At 42.3% G+C, this 16,132-nt stretch overlaps 1 protein-coding gene across 1 annotated transcript in view; it reads right to left on the bottom strand.

Annotated features, from left to right (window-relative positions):
- Positions 1-10,098: 10,098 nt before the first annotated feature.
- Positions 10,099-16,132, bottom strand: part of LOC141116909 (low affinity immunoglobulin gamma Fc region receptor III-A-like) — a 39,231-nt gene continuing 33,197 nt past the window's right edge. The window contains exons 7-9 of the mRNA XM_073609404.1: positions 15,927-15,995; positions 14,396-14,412; positions 10,099-11,550 (exon numbers count right to left, since the gene is read on the bottom strand). Coding sequence (XP_073465505.1) covers positions 11,503-11,550; positions 14,396-14,412; positions 15,927-15,995 — 134 coding nt within the window. The 3' untranslated portion in view covers positions 10,099-11,502. The remainder of the gene's footprint in view (positions 11,551-14,395; positions 14,413-15,926; positions 15,996-16,132) is intronic.

Raw genomic sequence — 16,132 nt, 5'->3', positions numbered from 1 at the left:
AGAAGAGAGGGCAATAATGTGCGGTGGGGAGGGGGCTGTGTTAGGGAATTGACACTCCTGGAGTAGTCACATTTCTTAGCAAATTCAAAGGCAAGTTAGAAGTGAATAAAACATAAATTAGAGAAAAGAGAAATGTTACAATGGCACATTTCAAATAATTGATTTGTCTGCACTTTACCTGCAATTTTTTGAGTTGGTAACCGGGGTTTTTTAATTTCACATATTTCATTGGACAATGTGGAACTACACTGAATCTGAGCACCACAAATTAAAAACGCTATTTAATTAATTTTTCATATCCAAAGCAAGCTCCCCCATCCATCCATGTCTCCATGCATATTTTGCTGAGAAATCTCTTTGAACCCCACCCCCCACAGCTTTTTTGACCATGGCCATCTTGAGTAAGGGCAGATGATTCATGTGGCATTTACTTCCTGGAATCCATCCGCCCTTAGCTTAGACATGCAGGCAGAAAGGCTTGCTTAACTGAGAAAAGTCCTCCTCCCCTCCTGAAGACACCTGGGATGTATGACATAATTTCCTAGGCGATGAAAGCAGGAAATAACTGAAGAAATATTAGAAATAAGTTTAAAACAAGTAAATATAATATACTTTTCTAACTATTTCCTAATGCTAGCAACATAAGGATTAAAAATAGTCAATCTTGACTGAGTGAAGAGTGAAGTTTCACTTTAAGTGTAATGCCATGAGTAGATGAGTAAAAATCAGGAGACTGGCCCTGGGAGGAAACCCTTCCCACCACCTTTTCTTTTTACTGCATTGTACTGATCTCACACCTCCCGACTTTTTGAGATGGGAATGAGGGACACCTATCATCAAAAGTATGCAGGCATAGGACATGCCCCTTGCCACGCCCCTTTAAAGGAGAATTGTACAAAAAAAAACAAAATTGGTTAAACCCACAAGTGCTTTTTTTTTACCACTACTATTCCTTTATATTGGCTTTTGGGATTTACAAATGCAGCAATTTAGAAATCAGATGAAAGGTTTAACGCTGGAAAACCCTTTTTGATAGATAAAAAGTGCATTTTATATACAACTATATAGATCAGACCAAAATGAGGGACAAATGAGGAGGAATGAGGGACAGAGGACATTGCTCCAAATCAGGGACAATCCTTCCAAATCAGGGACAGTTGGGAGCTATCCTGATCTGCACATTAAAAATTAACTCCAGGCAAATGGCTGTTAAACAATCCTAAATATATGAGCTCAGCAACCACTGCTTTGTTCATGGCTCGTCAAGTTTGGTGTCTGATTTAATCGGTTTAATTTTTTGTTTTTTCCAATGTCTGACTAAGATGAATTTTGAGTTCTAGCCGAGAGTTCAGTTTTTTACATAAACCAATACATTTTTCAGATTTTGAAGTTTCATTGAGGTCAGAAGTTTCTTAGAAGTTCTTCTTCTTCTCTACCACTTGTTGGGGAAGTAGATGAAAACACACAGCAGCAGCCAATACACATATAGACACCAGTCATAATAGATTTTGAGGGTTTGTGGAAGCAATTGACAGCTATACAGCCACCTGATCACTTCCATCTGACAGCCGATCGTCAGTTTGTCAGATATACAAACCTTTTCAGAAGCTGTCACTGTGCCATATCAAATGCTGCCAGTGTGCCCCCCCTGCCCGCCGTCTGCACTTACCCTGTCTCGGTGGGACAGCTCCTCAATGTCTTCTCCCGTCCTCTCTTCCCGTCCTCTGCTATGATTGGACATCTGATAGGCGTCCAATCACAGCGTCTGTTGTTTCAGACAATCAGGTGATGGGTAACAGATCCAAGCGCCTGATTGGCGGAGAAGCGGTTTAGTGTTAGGAAAGTGAATATTCATTTGCTTTTCTAACACAGCTGAGTGACCTGCGAGTGGCCAGCATGGCCGCTCGCAGGTCACCTATTTTGAAGCCTATTAGAGCCTATGGGGCCGAGCGCCTGAAAAGGAGCTGGGCGCCTGAATAGGGGGTGGCAGCGGCGGCCATAGATAGATTCAAGCAATGCATGAATCTATCTATTGGTGCTAGAGGGGGTGGCAGGAGAGAGGGGGCGGTGCCCGTGCGCCCTTATGGAAGCACCACCACTGCGTCCGAACAACCAAAGTTCGGCCCAAACTTATGCTCGGGCCGAATCGTTCTCCCATCCTTAATTATAATCCCAGGCGATTAAATGTGCAGCGAAGTCCTGGGGCCCCTTTAGGCCTAATGGTGACCTCCAGAGTTAGGGACAGCTCACATCCTTCTGTGTAGAGTGGGTTACAAGGCATGGTGGCTGTAATGCAAGGTAGATTAATGGACGCTAGACACTTCTTGAATGCAAATAGATGTATTGTCTCTTAAACAGAACTGTGGGAGAGAGGGTTGGGGCCAGCCCACCTTTAAGTAGATGCAATGGTAATTGGCAGACTCCGAGACTTCTATAGGCAGACAGCCATGCAGGGAAAGGCATCTAGCAAGACACCACATCTGCATGAGTAGCAACACTGTCTCTTATGGCAACAATCTTGCAACAGTTTCCAACAAAGATTGCAATGAACTTCTTCACTTCTTCTACATTCTTCTATTGTAGAACTTCACTCCACTGAGCTCCCAGTCTTTCACTTAGACTTATTGATCCACTTGCCACTGGATCCCCAGAGCTCTTCCAATCTTCTCACTCAGTATCTTCCAGAAGCGTCACCCCCCATGTCCCTGCTGGGTCCCTAGCTTGGCACCCACAGATACTCCTCAAGCGTCACCCCACTTGCCTGCTTGGTCCCTGGCTTGGCACACAATAATGCTCTGCAAGCATCACCTCCACTGGCTGGGTCCCTTGCTTGACACTTGCTAAAGTTTTGCCACTTCTTCACCGTTCCCGGCTGGTGAGAATGCTGCTCCGGTACTTCCTCCAGCAACCCACAGTGGACCCCGGTAACAAAGTGGATGGTCCCTTAGTGGCGACAGCTTCCCCCCTACCTCTGACCACGACAGGTTCTCCAGCCGGCAGAACTGTTACTTCTGGTTGGACTACAAGCCTGCAGCCACAACCCTACTCTGCTTCTTGCTTCTGGATAGGCCCTCAGACAGCCTAGCAGCCACATGTGCCCGGGATAGGCCTCAGGATTCCGGCCTAGCAGCCCGGGGCAGCATAACACATGTCCACCCAGACAGCCGTCCAGGTGGCACAGAACCCCTATTACCTAACTCCTCTCAAATAAAAAGGCTCTCCCAGCAGGCCATGGGGCTTAAAGAAACCCTGGCCTGGCAGCCTGGGGCAATTCAGCACATGTCCACCCAGACAGCTGTCCAGGTGACACAGAACCCCGATCACCTGACTCCACCCAAATAAATATGTAAATATGTTCTCCCAGCAGGCCAAGGGACCCAAGAAAATCCCTGCCTATTGGCTGAGACACCCCATTCCTTCCCAATCTGTCCTTGCAATGCCCTTGTCTTATCTAATGTCACCACATACCCGGCCACCTAGCGACAGAAGAGAGAAGTGCAACAATTCCATAATTAGGGCAAAATCAATTGACCTCCTATCAATTGGCCAAGGCAACTATCGCTTGGCAAATAAATTTAAGAGCAACCCTGCCTAAACACCAGGGTGCTACAAATGGAAACAGAACAAGATTTTAAATGGATCTTAAACAGAGTACTGTGTATGATACTTTTTTTATTTGCATTAACATCCATTTTTTCAGGACACGCTTTTGGGGTGTATCCCTTTCTTCAAAGTCCAAGCAGTTGCGGTAAAAACATTAAGGGCTAGCAAGATCCATTGTACAGCCTAGTCGCTCCTTCATGGGACTAAAACCAGCTCAGTTGCATAACTCAGGAGTGGTAAGAAACATCAACATGGAAAAAAAATACTACATATACTTTATCCCATAGGGCCGTGGGCCGGTGCCGGTCAGTGGCCTGTTGATGACCGGGCTGCACAGCAGGAGACCGCTCACCTCCTGCTGTGTGACCATGACCATGTGTTCTCTACCGCCCAGTCATCGATGTCATACCTTCAGCAGGGCAGCGGCCAGAAGGAGCTTTCCCGCCCCCTGCCCTGCTGATAGGATGGCATCAATGGCCGACACTGTAATATAAAGGGGACTGCACTGTAAAGGGGGTTGCGGTGTGAAGGGGGGCTAAGGACAGACAGAATATTCCGTCCACCCCAACCATGCAATTCACCAGCCCCCCCCCTCAGTCCGTGGGAAAATTGGCTTCCATGAAACTGGTCCTTGGTGCCAAAAAGTTTGGGGATCTCTGCCATAGGGGACAGAACTATAAAATAAAAATGCAAATGATCGATCCTTGTGAACTCTTTAAGCAACAATATTATATATATTATATAATATATATAATTATTGTAATATATATATATATATATATATGTATATATATATATGTATATATGTATATATATATATATATATATGTATGTATATATATGTATGTATATATATATATATATATATATATATATATATATATATATATATATATATATATATATATATATATATATATATCTATATCTATAGATATATAGATATAGATATATATATATATATATATTATAATTTAAATGCTATATAATATAATATATAATATTTAAATTATAATATATATTATATTATCATTTAAAGCAATATTTTAAAACAGCTTACAGAACTATGCTCATCTATTTAGATCATTTTTTTAAGTGCAGATACATTTTCATAGATGGTAAAGGGTTCCCAAAGGACAATGGGTAACCCAAAGAGATGGCACTGCAGCAGCTGCCTGATTTGAGACTTGCTTTGTCAGTATGAAGCTTTGGATAGAAGAAGGAAGCCTCACTGCTCATTCGTTTGGCTAAATGTCAGCTCTGAGAATTGAGATCTGTGACTAGCAAGCTTTTTTTGCTGCAACAGCTAAGGAGACACAGAAAAAAAAAGTTTCATCTGCTGGTTAAAAGTAAGAATAATAAATATTGTTCTGTTATATTTCTATACTTTCCTGACCAGAAAAGGATTTTTGTTTTAATTTCTTTTTTTCTTTTTTTTGTTCCTGACTATAATAAATTCATTCATTCATTCACTCATTCATTTCCAAAAAAAATACTTTAAAAAATAATATATGTCACTCTTTTTTTAGAGCAAAATAAATATAAAAAAAAAATATCTGTACCTCATTGTGCATTTGATCTTATTATAGTTTTTCTCAAGAACCCCACGTTATTTCCTTCCTTTTTTACACTCCCGAATGTGTGAGCTCGGTGACTACTTCTGCTTTGCCCATGGCTCAGTGTTCAGTGAGTAAGCTTTTTTCTTTGTTTTCTTTTTCTTTTTTTTTTTTAATTTTAGTTGCCATACATATAGAGAAATAAACAATTTCATTAATCCATCAATCATATCAGTTCCAACGAATCCATTCAAACTCCAATTAACAGCATTACTCCTATCTTAAATACATCTACAGAAAAAAAAACAATTATTTTTTTTTTTATATATTACATTTTTAAAGCAGTATTGAACCTAAAAACAAACATTTATTATATTGCAGCTTACCTATTCTTAGATGTAATATCTGCATTCGTTTTCTTTTTTAGGCGTTCTTTCTTCTATTTTCAACTAGTGATCTGGTCAGTAAGTCTGTTGTTGTTTTTTTCAAAAGAACAAGCGCTCTTATAGTTACAGGGATGAGACAAACCTTTTACCCCTGGCAGGGGTGCTTCCAATGATCAGCTTTTATTTATTTATGTAAAACCTTTATCCCAAAAGGAAAAAAAAATACTATTTGTTGTAACTGCTTATAACTTGTGAGCTGAAGTTTGGCTTCAATTTGTTAGTGTATCTAAATCTGCTAGTACTTCCAACACTCCCCTCTCCCCAGACTGACAATACTGTTGTTTGCTGTGCCTCCTGTGCTCCTTCATCCAGAGTGGGTCTGCTCTAATACAGGAGGTGTGTTACTGGCCAGGTGAAAACAGTGGGAAAAAAGCCTTAAAGGTGTTGTGAACCCTTGTTTTTTTATATATACAAATAACAAACATGCCTATACTTACCTGCTCTGTACAATCATTTTGCACACAGCAGCCCCCGATCCTCTTCTTCTGGGTTCCCTCGCGGGCGCATAGAATGCATTAAGGTAAAAAACCTTGAGGCTTTACAATCACTTTTAAAAAAAAAATGTGTCTACCTGCAGCCAAGTGCAGTCTATTTTCTCCACCGCAGGTGGCGCTCAACTGCAACAGCTTTGCAGAAGAACAGGAAGTCAAGAGGAACTTAGTTCCTCTATGGTTTCCTGAGTCACAGGGGGCAGCTATCTAATTGGATGCTGGCACCCCAGCTGACTCTGGTGGCCATCTTGGGTCAGGCAGAGTCTATTTAGGACCCTGACTCAGGGGCTTGTCGGGCAATTTGTGTGTGTTTAGAGTAGGGACAGGTCACCCATTTGGGGACAGTGCTTAGTGTCAGGGAGAGATTTCTAATGAATAGGGAAAGCACAGGGACACGCCATCCTATCTGGAAGCCTTCCCACTTGGGTGCGGACCAGCCAAGCCGCATTACGCTTCTCGAGACAGAAGCTGTCAGCCCACCTGAGACCACCACTGACACATCGCTGTCATCCTGTGATTGTTCCCAGTTGAATTGCCTTCCCAGCAGGCTTGACGTGTCTTGCTGAACTTCAAATACAATATATTCCCGTTTCTCTGCACCTGGACTCTGAGTGTTTTTGTTTCGGCACCATGTTGCACCTACCCACAAAACAAACCCAGGTACAATCGACTCATCCCTAATCTGCATTGGCTACAGGCTGCTACAACCAACTTGAATATTTCTAATGGACCAAAGTGGATACCTCCAAAGAGTCCAATGATACAATACAGATGTAAGAAAATTCTCTTTATTTTAGTCCTTCTCTAAATGTCATGACTGGGGCAAACACTGACCCCGGTATTGTAGCCAATATCTTTCCTAGGAAACAAAATAGTTAAGGTAATAAAATAATAAATTTAATTTTCACCCAACTTTCTGTTGCATATATGTATGGTGCAATTCTATGGGTTTGGTGGGTCTTACATACATCAAGAATTGCATAATCTTTTCTTCTAATCAGGCAACAGGTGTAATTGTTCATATAAAATGGTAATTTTAAATGGTAATTATAAAATTAACTATTAAGAAAAACAAAACATAATATAAAATGCTATTAATCATTTCAAAGTAAAGTACAAACAATCATTTTAAAAAAATCAAGATGTCGCTTTTCATTTTTAATCTTCACTTAAACTCTTCATGTTCCAGCCCTGACTTCCATCTTGGTACAGAGCTGATGGTCCTCTTTGGGCACAATGACACTCACATCATTCTTCCCACATCCTGTGAGCCTTTTTTGGTTTACACAGCACCTCGGGGGCGGGTCATCCAGCAGGTTGGGTTCACAGTATTCCAGGAATGAGCAGCACTCACTTGTCATAGCTTGAGTGCTGCTCCATCCTGGAAGAATGCCCATCCCCCTGGCTACCAGAGGAAGAAGAGGAAGTACTGGTGTTGTCACCAGCTAGAAGACTGCAAGAAAAAGATATGTGTAGGGTTCTTTTTTCAATTAAAAACACCTGGCTTCAGGAGGAGACAGGTGGCTTCAGGGTCCTAAATTCTGTAGTTGTGCTTTAAACTCTACAGAACTTAGCCATTCTGATCTGGAGCTTGACTTAAGCCTCGTACACAGGATTGGATTTTCCGCAGACAAAACATTGGACTTTTGTCCAAAGTCGTGTGCCTGGATTTTGTCTTTAATACAAACGGCAAAGAATTGTTGGCCAACAAACACGAATGTAGTGACATACTACGTGGTTTTTCAGCTCTTTAGCGCCACCCTTTGGGCTCCTTCTGCTGATTTCATGCTAGTAGAAGTTTGGTGAGTGTTGATTTGCGCTTTTCATTTCGCGCTTTTCAGTTCGCGCTTTTCATTTCGTGCTTTTCAGTTTGTTTCTGAATGGACATTTGTCAACCAGCCATGTTGTGGAATCGGAGGAGATAACGTGTTATTTATTATTGGCCTTGGAGTTATTGCTTTGACCCAAGTCCAGTCCAGGAACAGGAGGAGGAGGAGATCTTGGACCAAAAATTGGTTGCTTTATTAATGATCAATTCTGTCATATGTATACTAGTGTTCCGCGCTCAGGACAGACACCTAATATGAACTGCAGCCCCCCCCCCAGAAAAGGAAAACACCTAGGTGAAGTCCAAATGCTATAAACTATAAAAAATAGGGGATTGGCGCTGTTCCATATTAAAATAATGATAAAAACTCTCACCACAAGGGAATATCTGCGCTACAAATCTGAGTGAAACAACTTCGTGGAATAATGGTGGAAGAGTAATAATTATTAAATACGTATAATCGCATATAATGGTATATATATTTCCACGAATATGACTGAGGCTACCAATAAACATACGAACTGCTTATGGTAGAAATTTTAAATAGAGATGGAAGATATAAAAAATAAAATGGAATATACAAGAATATACACAAAAAATAAAAAATAAAAAATGTATCTTTTAAACGTACCCTGGAAAACAGTGAATAATAAACAATCCAAATGGTGTTATATCAATTGTGTGTTTTAAAAAAAGTGAAACATAAAAATTTCGAAAGATTTTTTGTTGTGTGTGTAAATTCTAAAATTGTGATCATATACCAAGTGAAGCAATGGTGAAAAATAAAAAATATAAAAAAATAAAATAAAACATATAAAGATCAGTGATAATATTCCTTGCATACAAAAATATCAAAAATATAAAAAGTGTCCGTGCATCCAAAAATTACAAAAGTAGCAAAAGTGTGATGCATATATCAAAAAAATAGTCCATTGTATAAAAAATCCTTGTGCAAAAATCTGGTGTGTCTCCAAGTGATTCCAGATGGGTCTGTTGAGATTGATGTGAACCGTCCTATATGGAACCCCCACTAGTGTCCCCACTCACCGGAACGCCCAACCCCTGCAGGGGTAATGGGCATGTGAACGTGGATCCGATGGTCCAAGCGATCGATGTCCCCTTCCCCGACTTCTCCCCACTTGTGTCACCAATGTGCTTCAGCAGAGGTCGAAATAAATTCCAAACATGTTTTATAAAATGAAATAATTTATTTACAGTCAAAAGAAAATGTGTAATAGTTATAAATCTCTTAATTCACAGATTGCTTAAGTAAGGTGAACAGGGCTGCTAATAGAAATCGCCGGGCCCCATACAGACAGTGCCCCCCCCCCCCCCCGAAAATTCTAAAGCTATATTTTGCTAAAAATACAAAAAAATCATTATTAAAAAAATAAAATCATTAGACACAAATACAACATAACTAACAGAATCCCTGCTAAATCTAAAAGACAAAACTGAGTTAATAAATAAAAATCAAGATGAGATGAAAAGAATATACAGGCTGGGCAGCCTCAGGATCAGAGACACAGAGGGAGTGAAACAAATGTAGCACCCTGGTGTTTAGGCAGGGTTGCTAATAAATTTAGTTTGCCAGGCAGTAGTTGCCCTGGTTAATTGTTAGTAGATCCACTAATTCCTCTCTAGTTCTGGACTTGCTGCACCTTTTCTCTTCTGTCGCTAGGGGGCGTTATCCTGGTGACATTAGATAGACAAGGGCTTAGCAGGGTCATGTTATGAATAAATGGGGTGTCTCAGCCAATGGGCAGGAGCTTCGTTAAGCCCCTTGGCCTGCTGGGAGAGCCTATTTATTTGGGTGGAGTCAGGTGATCGGGGGTTCTGCGCCACCTGGAAGGCTGTCTGGGTGGACATGTGTTATGCTGCCCTGGGCTGCTAGGCCGGAATCCTGAGGGCTATCCCAGGGACATCTGGCTGCTAGGCTGTCTGAGGGCCTATCCAGAAGCAAGAGAAGCAGCGCAGGGTTTGGACTGCAGGATTGGAGTCCAACGGAGAGTAAAGGTTCAGCCGGACGGGGAACCAGTTGAGGTCGGAAGCAGAGGGGAAGCCATCGCCACTAAGGGACCATCCACCTTGTTACCGGGGACCCGGGGACCCCCTGTGAGTAAGCTGGAGCCAGTACAGAGCAGTCTTCTCATCAACTTAAGAGACGAAGTGGGAAAACTTCAGCAAGTGCCAAGCCAGGGAACCAGCAGGACAGCAAAGGTGACGCTGGAGGAGCATCAATGGGTGCCAAGCCAGGGACCTAGCGGGTCTGCAGGGGAGACACTTGAAGAGTATCTGTGAGTGCCAAGCCAGGGACCCAGCAGGGAAGCGAGGGTGACGCTTGTGGAAGATTCGAAATTATGGAAGTGGAAGAGCTCAAGGGACCCAGTGGCGATTGGGTCTGAGAGTCTAATGAGAGACTGGGAGCTCAGTGAGTGAAGAGCTATAGTGAGAGACTGCAGGTTGTGAAGAGAACTATTCTGTGTTACCAATAGTTAAGTACAATACTGTTAGTAACTGTTACAAGATTGTTGCCATAGGAGACAGTGGTCCTACCTATGCAGAAGTGGTATAAGAAGTGGCTGGAAGCCTTCCACTGTATAGCTGTCTACCTATAGAAGTCTTGGAGTCTGCCAATTATCTTTGCATTCATTTAAGGGTGTCCTAGCCCTAACCCGCTCTCCCACAGTTCTGTTAAGAGGCAATAAATCTCTTTTGCGTTCAAAAAGTGTCTGGTGCCCATTACTCCATCTGGCATTACACCCACCCTGCCCTGTAACCCACTCAGATGGATGTCAGCTATCCCTGACTCTGGAGGTCACAATTAGGCCTTTGGAGGTCCAGGACCTTGTTACACAAAGTTACAGAGATAACAAACTCAGGAGCAGAGATAACATTAGAGCCAGCCCTGGGAAGGGGATTAGTGAGGGACAACTGTCTCTTTCTCTGCAGATAAAAACAGGCAGCAGGGAGAGGGGAGAGACCAGCTTTCAGCTGCTGGAGGAAGTGTTCTGCAATTGTCATCCATCACTAATCCCCCTTCCTGTGTGGACCGCCCCCCCCCCCCTATCAGCGGCCCTGAAGATGAATGCTATATTTACTGATAAAACAGTCAACTCCAGACAAAACGTTTTTCTTGGAGGATTAGAACCTTTGTCCAGTTTTCTGTGTCCCCGCTGGGGAGATTCATCCTTACTCTCTGTCCCCTGGTGGGTGTCAGCCAGAAGAGCAAGTGAGGGGAAGTTTCCCCAAATAGGAATGAAGCATATGTGACCAGTACAAAAGTATCTCCAAAAAGGTCCAAAGCTTTATTGATCCCATCACAGCAAAATAGTGACATTTCAGGGCCACACAAGACCCCTTCATTAGGGAAGTGACATTTCCCCAACTCAGACACAGAGAGCATCTAAAAGGTTCTAATAATTTTTCACTCCATCAAATTCAATTATTTTGGCTGGTGACTTTATTAATAGCTTTGTATTAGAATTTCAGGATATGCTGACCACATAAGAACTTTTTTTTTTTTTACATCCATGACAGTAAAGATGCTCCATCCGGTTTGGGTCTCATATACACGTTCAGATATCTGGATCCTTCACAGTAGCATAAGTGACAGTCAACCCATCCTGGGAAAGAATCGCGACATATGACAGGTTAGTGAGTGGAGACATTAGGTGGATATATATCATCTCATCTGTTCTGCAACAATACTCTGGGAACTTTGCACCGCTATTTATAAAGCTATAGGGATGTTCTTAAGGCCACTGATGGGGGGAACAGCCATCCCTCACATGTTGGTCCCAGGCCCCACTGGATCAGTAGGGGGGGTCAGGTTTAGCTTGAAAGTAGGATGAGTCCTGTACAGTGGAGAGTTCCGGCATCTCCCCCACAGCTGTCACAGGATTGTGAGGGAATGCAGCATGTCCACCTAACTCACTGGCTGTTACTGGAACATCAAGAATGGCCAGTGAATTAGGTGGACATGCTGCATTCCTTTGAAACCCTCCAGTGACAGCCAACTTTGTTGGTGGCTCAACTTTTGACTTGGGAGCACTGCCAATCAGACTTACACTGACCCCCGCTCCTGCCTCTTGCCTGGGACTAGCAGAGTGGAGCCGGCCAGAGAAGTGAGTGAGACCTGCCGTTAGAAATCTTGGGCCTCGTACAGCCTAGCTGACAGGAACATTGAACCCCGACTAACAGGCGGCCTCACCCACATGAACAAACCAGAATACCTGTGAGAATGAGCCCTTAAAGTGCTAGTAAAGCCCGCTTTGTGATTATTATCTACAGGTAAGGTAAAAGGTGAAGGTAAAATTAATATCTTCTAAGCGTGCAGCCAGTGACATCACCGGTGCATGCGCTCTGAAGGTCCGGCATACCTTGCTGGAACTTCAGAGCTTCGTGCCCGAACCGAGTGACGTCATCGAGGCTCTGGCCAATCACACAGCCAGAGTGTGCAAACCCAGAAGAAAGACGGGGGGAAGATGACAGCCCTCTCAGCGGTGACAGCGTCGCAGGATGGCTTCGTTCTTAGGTAAGTATTGCATAATGTGCTAGTATGCATGACTAGACTAGCACATTAGACAATTGCCTTTCAGGTGTTTTTTTTTTTTTTTTTTTTTACCAGCCGCGGTTTACAACTGCTTTACTTATGTTTTTTTATTAGATTTTTACAATTTAGTTTTTTCATTTTTTTACGTTGTTTTAACAGCCCTGTGGGGAGTTGGTGAAATATCAGTGGTCTAAACAGACACCCAATGTCTCGCTTATGAGACAGAGAAAGAGAGAGATTGAGGACACAGATTCCTCAATCCTTTCTGTGCAGGCTTAGCAGCAGAATGAATGAACAGGAGGCGCTCTGTACAGAGGCTCCCTGTTCATTCACAAAATGAAGCATAGTAAACACAGGGGGGTTGGTTCCAGTAATAGCACCCCTCCTGCTGCTCTGGGCCCCCCTGTTGAACCTATGGTGTCTGGGCCCTGTACAGGAGGGCAGATTCTGTCCTAATATCAGCGGCCCTGCCGCCAAGAGAGGGCCCTAGGCTTGGGCTTAGGTTATGGGCCTCCCCCATTCCATACCCAAATGGATGTGTGTTGCACTGATGTTATTCCTCATATCTGGGGAGCAGTGATGTCATTCTGCATATTAAAGCAGTGATGACATCCCTATATTTGGGGACCTGTGATATCCCTTATATTAGCAAGATTCTCCCCCAACGGCTTTCACCAGCTTTAGTGACATACAGTGGTGATCGGTCACAGCTGACTGTCACTGCATCCTCCTCCATGCCCCCTCCTTTCCTCTGTGCCTCTCCGCTGTCCCCTGCATTCCTCTCTCCTTATCTGTCCCCCTCCGTTCTCCCCCTCCGTTCTCCCCCTCCGTTCCTCTCTCCTTATCTGTCCCCTCCGTTCTCCCCCTCAGTTCCTAAGTCCCCCTCCTCCTTCCTTTGTGTATGGATAGAGTCAGCTGACTCTGCCCATTCACATAACTGAAACATTGTAATCTTCTATGATTACGATGTGTCAGTTTATGAATGGAGAGAAGCCGCTGTCTTCTCTCCATTCATTCTCAGTGCAGCTGACGCTGCAGAGAAAGGGACTGGGGAATCTCTATCCTCTGTCTCTTTCTCTGTCTCAAGGGGGAGATATCAGAGGTCTGTTAAGACCCCTGATATCTCACCAAAGCCCCCCAAAAGGGCTGATTAAAAAAAAAAAAAAAAACAATAAAGAATAAAAAAATATTATTGTAAAAAATAAAAATTGTAAAAAAAACAAAAAAACCACACACACATACAACGTTCACCCCCCCCCCCAAAAAAAATAGCAAAAAAAAAAACTGTCATGTGACATTAAAAAAAAAGTATCGGTAATCGGTATCGGCGAGTACTTGAAAAAAAGTATCGGTACTTGTACTCGGTCCTAAAAAAGTGGTATCGGGACAACCCTAATGATAACATAAATCACCCAAATGGCCCAGGTGAAAAGTCTACATACCCTGAAATGTTTGGCCTTGGTACAAACACAGAAGGTGGCACACACAGGTTAAAATGGCAATTAAAGATTAATTTCCCACATTTGTGGCTTTTTAAATCACAATTAGTGTCTGTGTATAAATAGTCAATGAGTTTGTTAGCTCTCACATGGATGCCCTAAGCAGGCTAGACACTGAGCCATGAGGAGGTAGAAAAGAACTGCGTAACAAGGTAATGAAACTTTATAAAGATGGAAAAGGATATAAAAAGATATCCAAAGCCTTGAATATGCCAGTCAGTACTGTTCAATCCCTTAATAAGGAATGGAAAATGTGTGGAGTGGAAGACTTTCACCCCAAAGTGGAGATGTTGAAAGAAGAAACTTTAAGGTGTTTTCATCAAATAGTAACTAATTGTTGGTTCGTTTTTAACACTTTTTTTGGCACTGTAATACTATCAATCTCAAATATAGTGTGAAAAGTATTTTCATACTTACATTTCTGATTGTATTTCCTACAGAGGATGAAATGCAAAAAAAAATTATATTAACAATTATATCACATTGAAAGAAGACCAATATAAAGGCCAACATGTCTACCAATATCCCAATATCTAATGGGTACAAAAGGTTTAATCATTGAAAAATAATAAAACGTTTTTAATCAATTGATACAAAAGTTTGGACCGATCTTTGATCTAGAGCATCTGCATTTTGCATATCTACACATTGCAGTGCCGCTTATGATTCATGTTAAATGATTCTTTTTTCAAATGCATGCGAGTGCACCTTCAATGTTTTATTAAATAAATGGTTGCGGAGAACACTATGTGGATTTTTGTATTTCTCTTTGAGAGAAATGTTTGGGATCCATTCCCTTGTGTGTTTGAAGTCAATTCCCTTGGGCTACTTTTATAGATTGATCCATGTGGCTGAACTATGGGAGAAATTGTGTCCATTCTGGAGAAGCCTTGTATATGCCCAGGCCCTGATAGTGATATCAGGCTGTATTGATTGACCTTTGTAGTAAGAGTCTATATTTAAGGAGAGCAAAAACCTTTTTTGGGGTTCAGTCGAGGTCCTTCAATTGGGTAAGCACTTTGTTTTGCACAACATTGAGGATTATTTGAACTTTTTGTGAGCAATTGTCACTTGTCGTCACATTATATTTGATAGAATTTATATTTTATACATATTTATTCATTAGTTTACATGAATTGTACATAGTTTTTGTATTATATTTTTAATGCTCGAATTGTATATGACAATTACAGTAGAAATAGGAAGAGATAGCCCAGCTGCCACACACCTCACCCAGGCCAAGCGGTTAGCAAGTAAAAGCAGCCTCAGCTTGATTCATCCAGACCACGACCCCAACATGTTTACCCCCACCCTCCGCATAGTCCATGAATGGTTCTAAGGCTGCTTTTACTTGCTAACCACTCTGGCCTGGTGAGGCGTGCAGCAACCGGGCCATCTCTTCCTATTTCTGCAGCATGTTTTGGGTTTGGACAGACCTTTCCTCAACCTGCACCCTCACTAGTCAGTGGCATCCAACTCTTCGGGCCTTGACAGCCTGAGTGTGGGCCCTTAAGATTTTTATCATCGGTGACAGTGATGACAATTACAGTATTAAACAGATGCCCACGGTCACAACCAGGCTGCAGTAGCATCTGAAGGCTGAAAGCTAATTTTGTAAGCCTAGCCTCCTGTCTTCATATAAGCACTATATCTGATATGGAGCTTACATTATTGGAAACTAATTTGATTGGTTCCTGACCCTCAGAGGGGACTGAAGCTGTCAGTGGCAGCCGGAATTGAGAGACACCCGCTGCATAATGTCAGCTGATGGATGTCAAATGGAGGACATTTATTAACGCATGGCCAGCATGGGCCATTCTGCTGGGGAGTGTGGTATACAGATTGAGGACAGGAAGGGGTGAAATATGACAGAACATTAAAAACCATACTAGATAATTTTGGGTTATTCTTGGCAAAAACTCTACTGCCACAAAATAATTGAACTTACCTTTAGGCAGGTGACTTAATTCTAGGTAGGTGTAGCAAACATCTTCTGGATCTGGGTTTGCATCAGTTACTGGGGAAAAAGGTAAAAAAAAAAATCCTAATTAATAAATGTAAGAAAAGGCCACAGGGTTATTACAATATAGCCCTCCTGAAAGTGTCAGTCCACCCAAAAGTGATATTTTAGTTTTAAGGAAGCCCCTGATTTTT

Source organism: Aquarana catesbeiana, linkage group LG13, assembly GCF_042186555.1.
Source record: "Aquarana catesbeiana isolate 2022-GZ linkage group LG13, ASM4218655v1, whole genome shotgun sequence".
Classification (NCBI taxonomy): Eukaryota; Metazoa; Chordata; class Amphibia; order Anura; family Ranidae; genus Aquarana; species Aquarana catesbeiana.
Note: the sequence above shows the minus strand (reverse complement) of the source record. Positions and strands in the feature narration are given on the sequence as shown.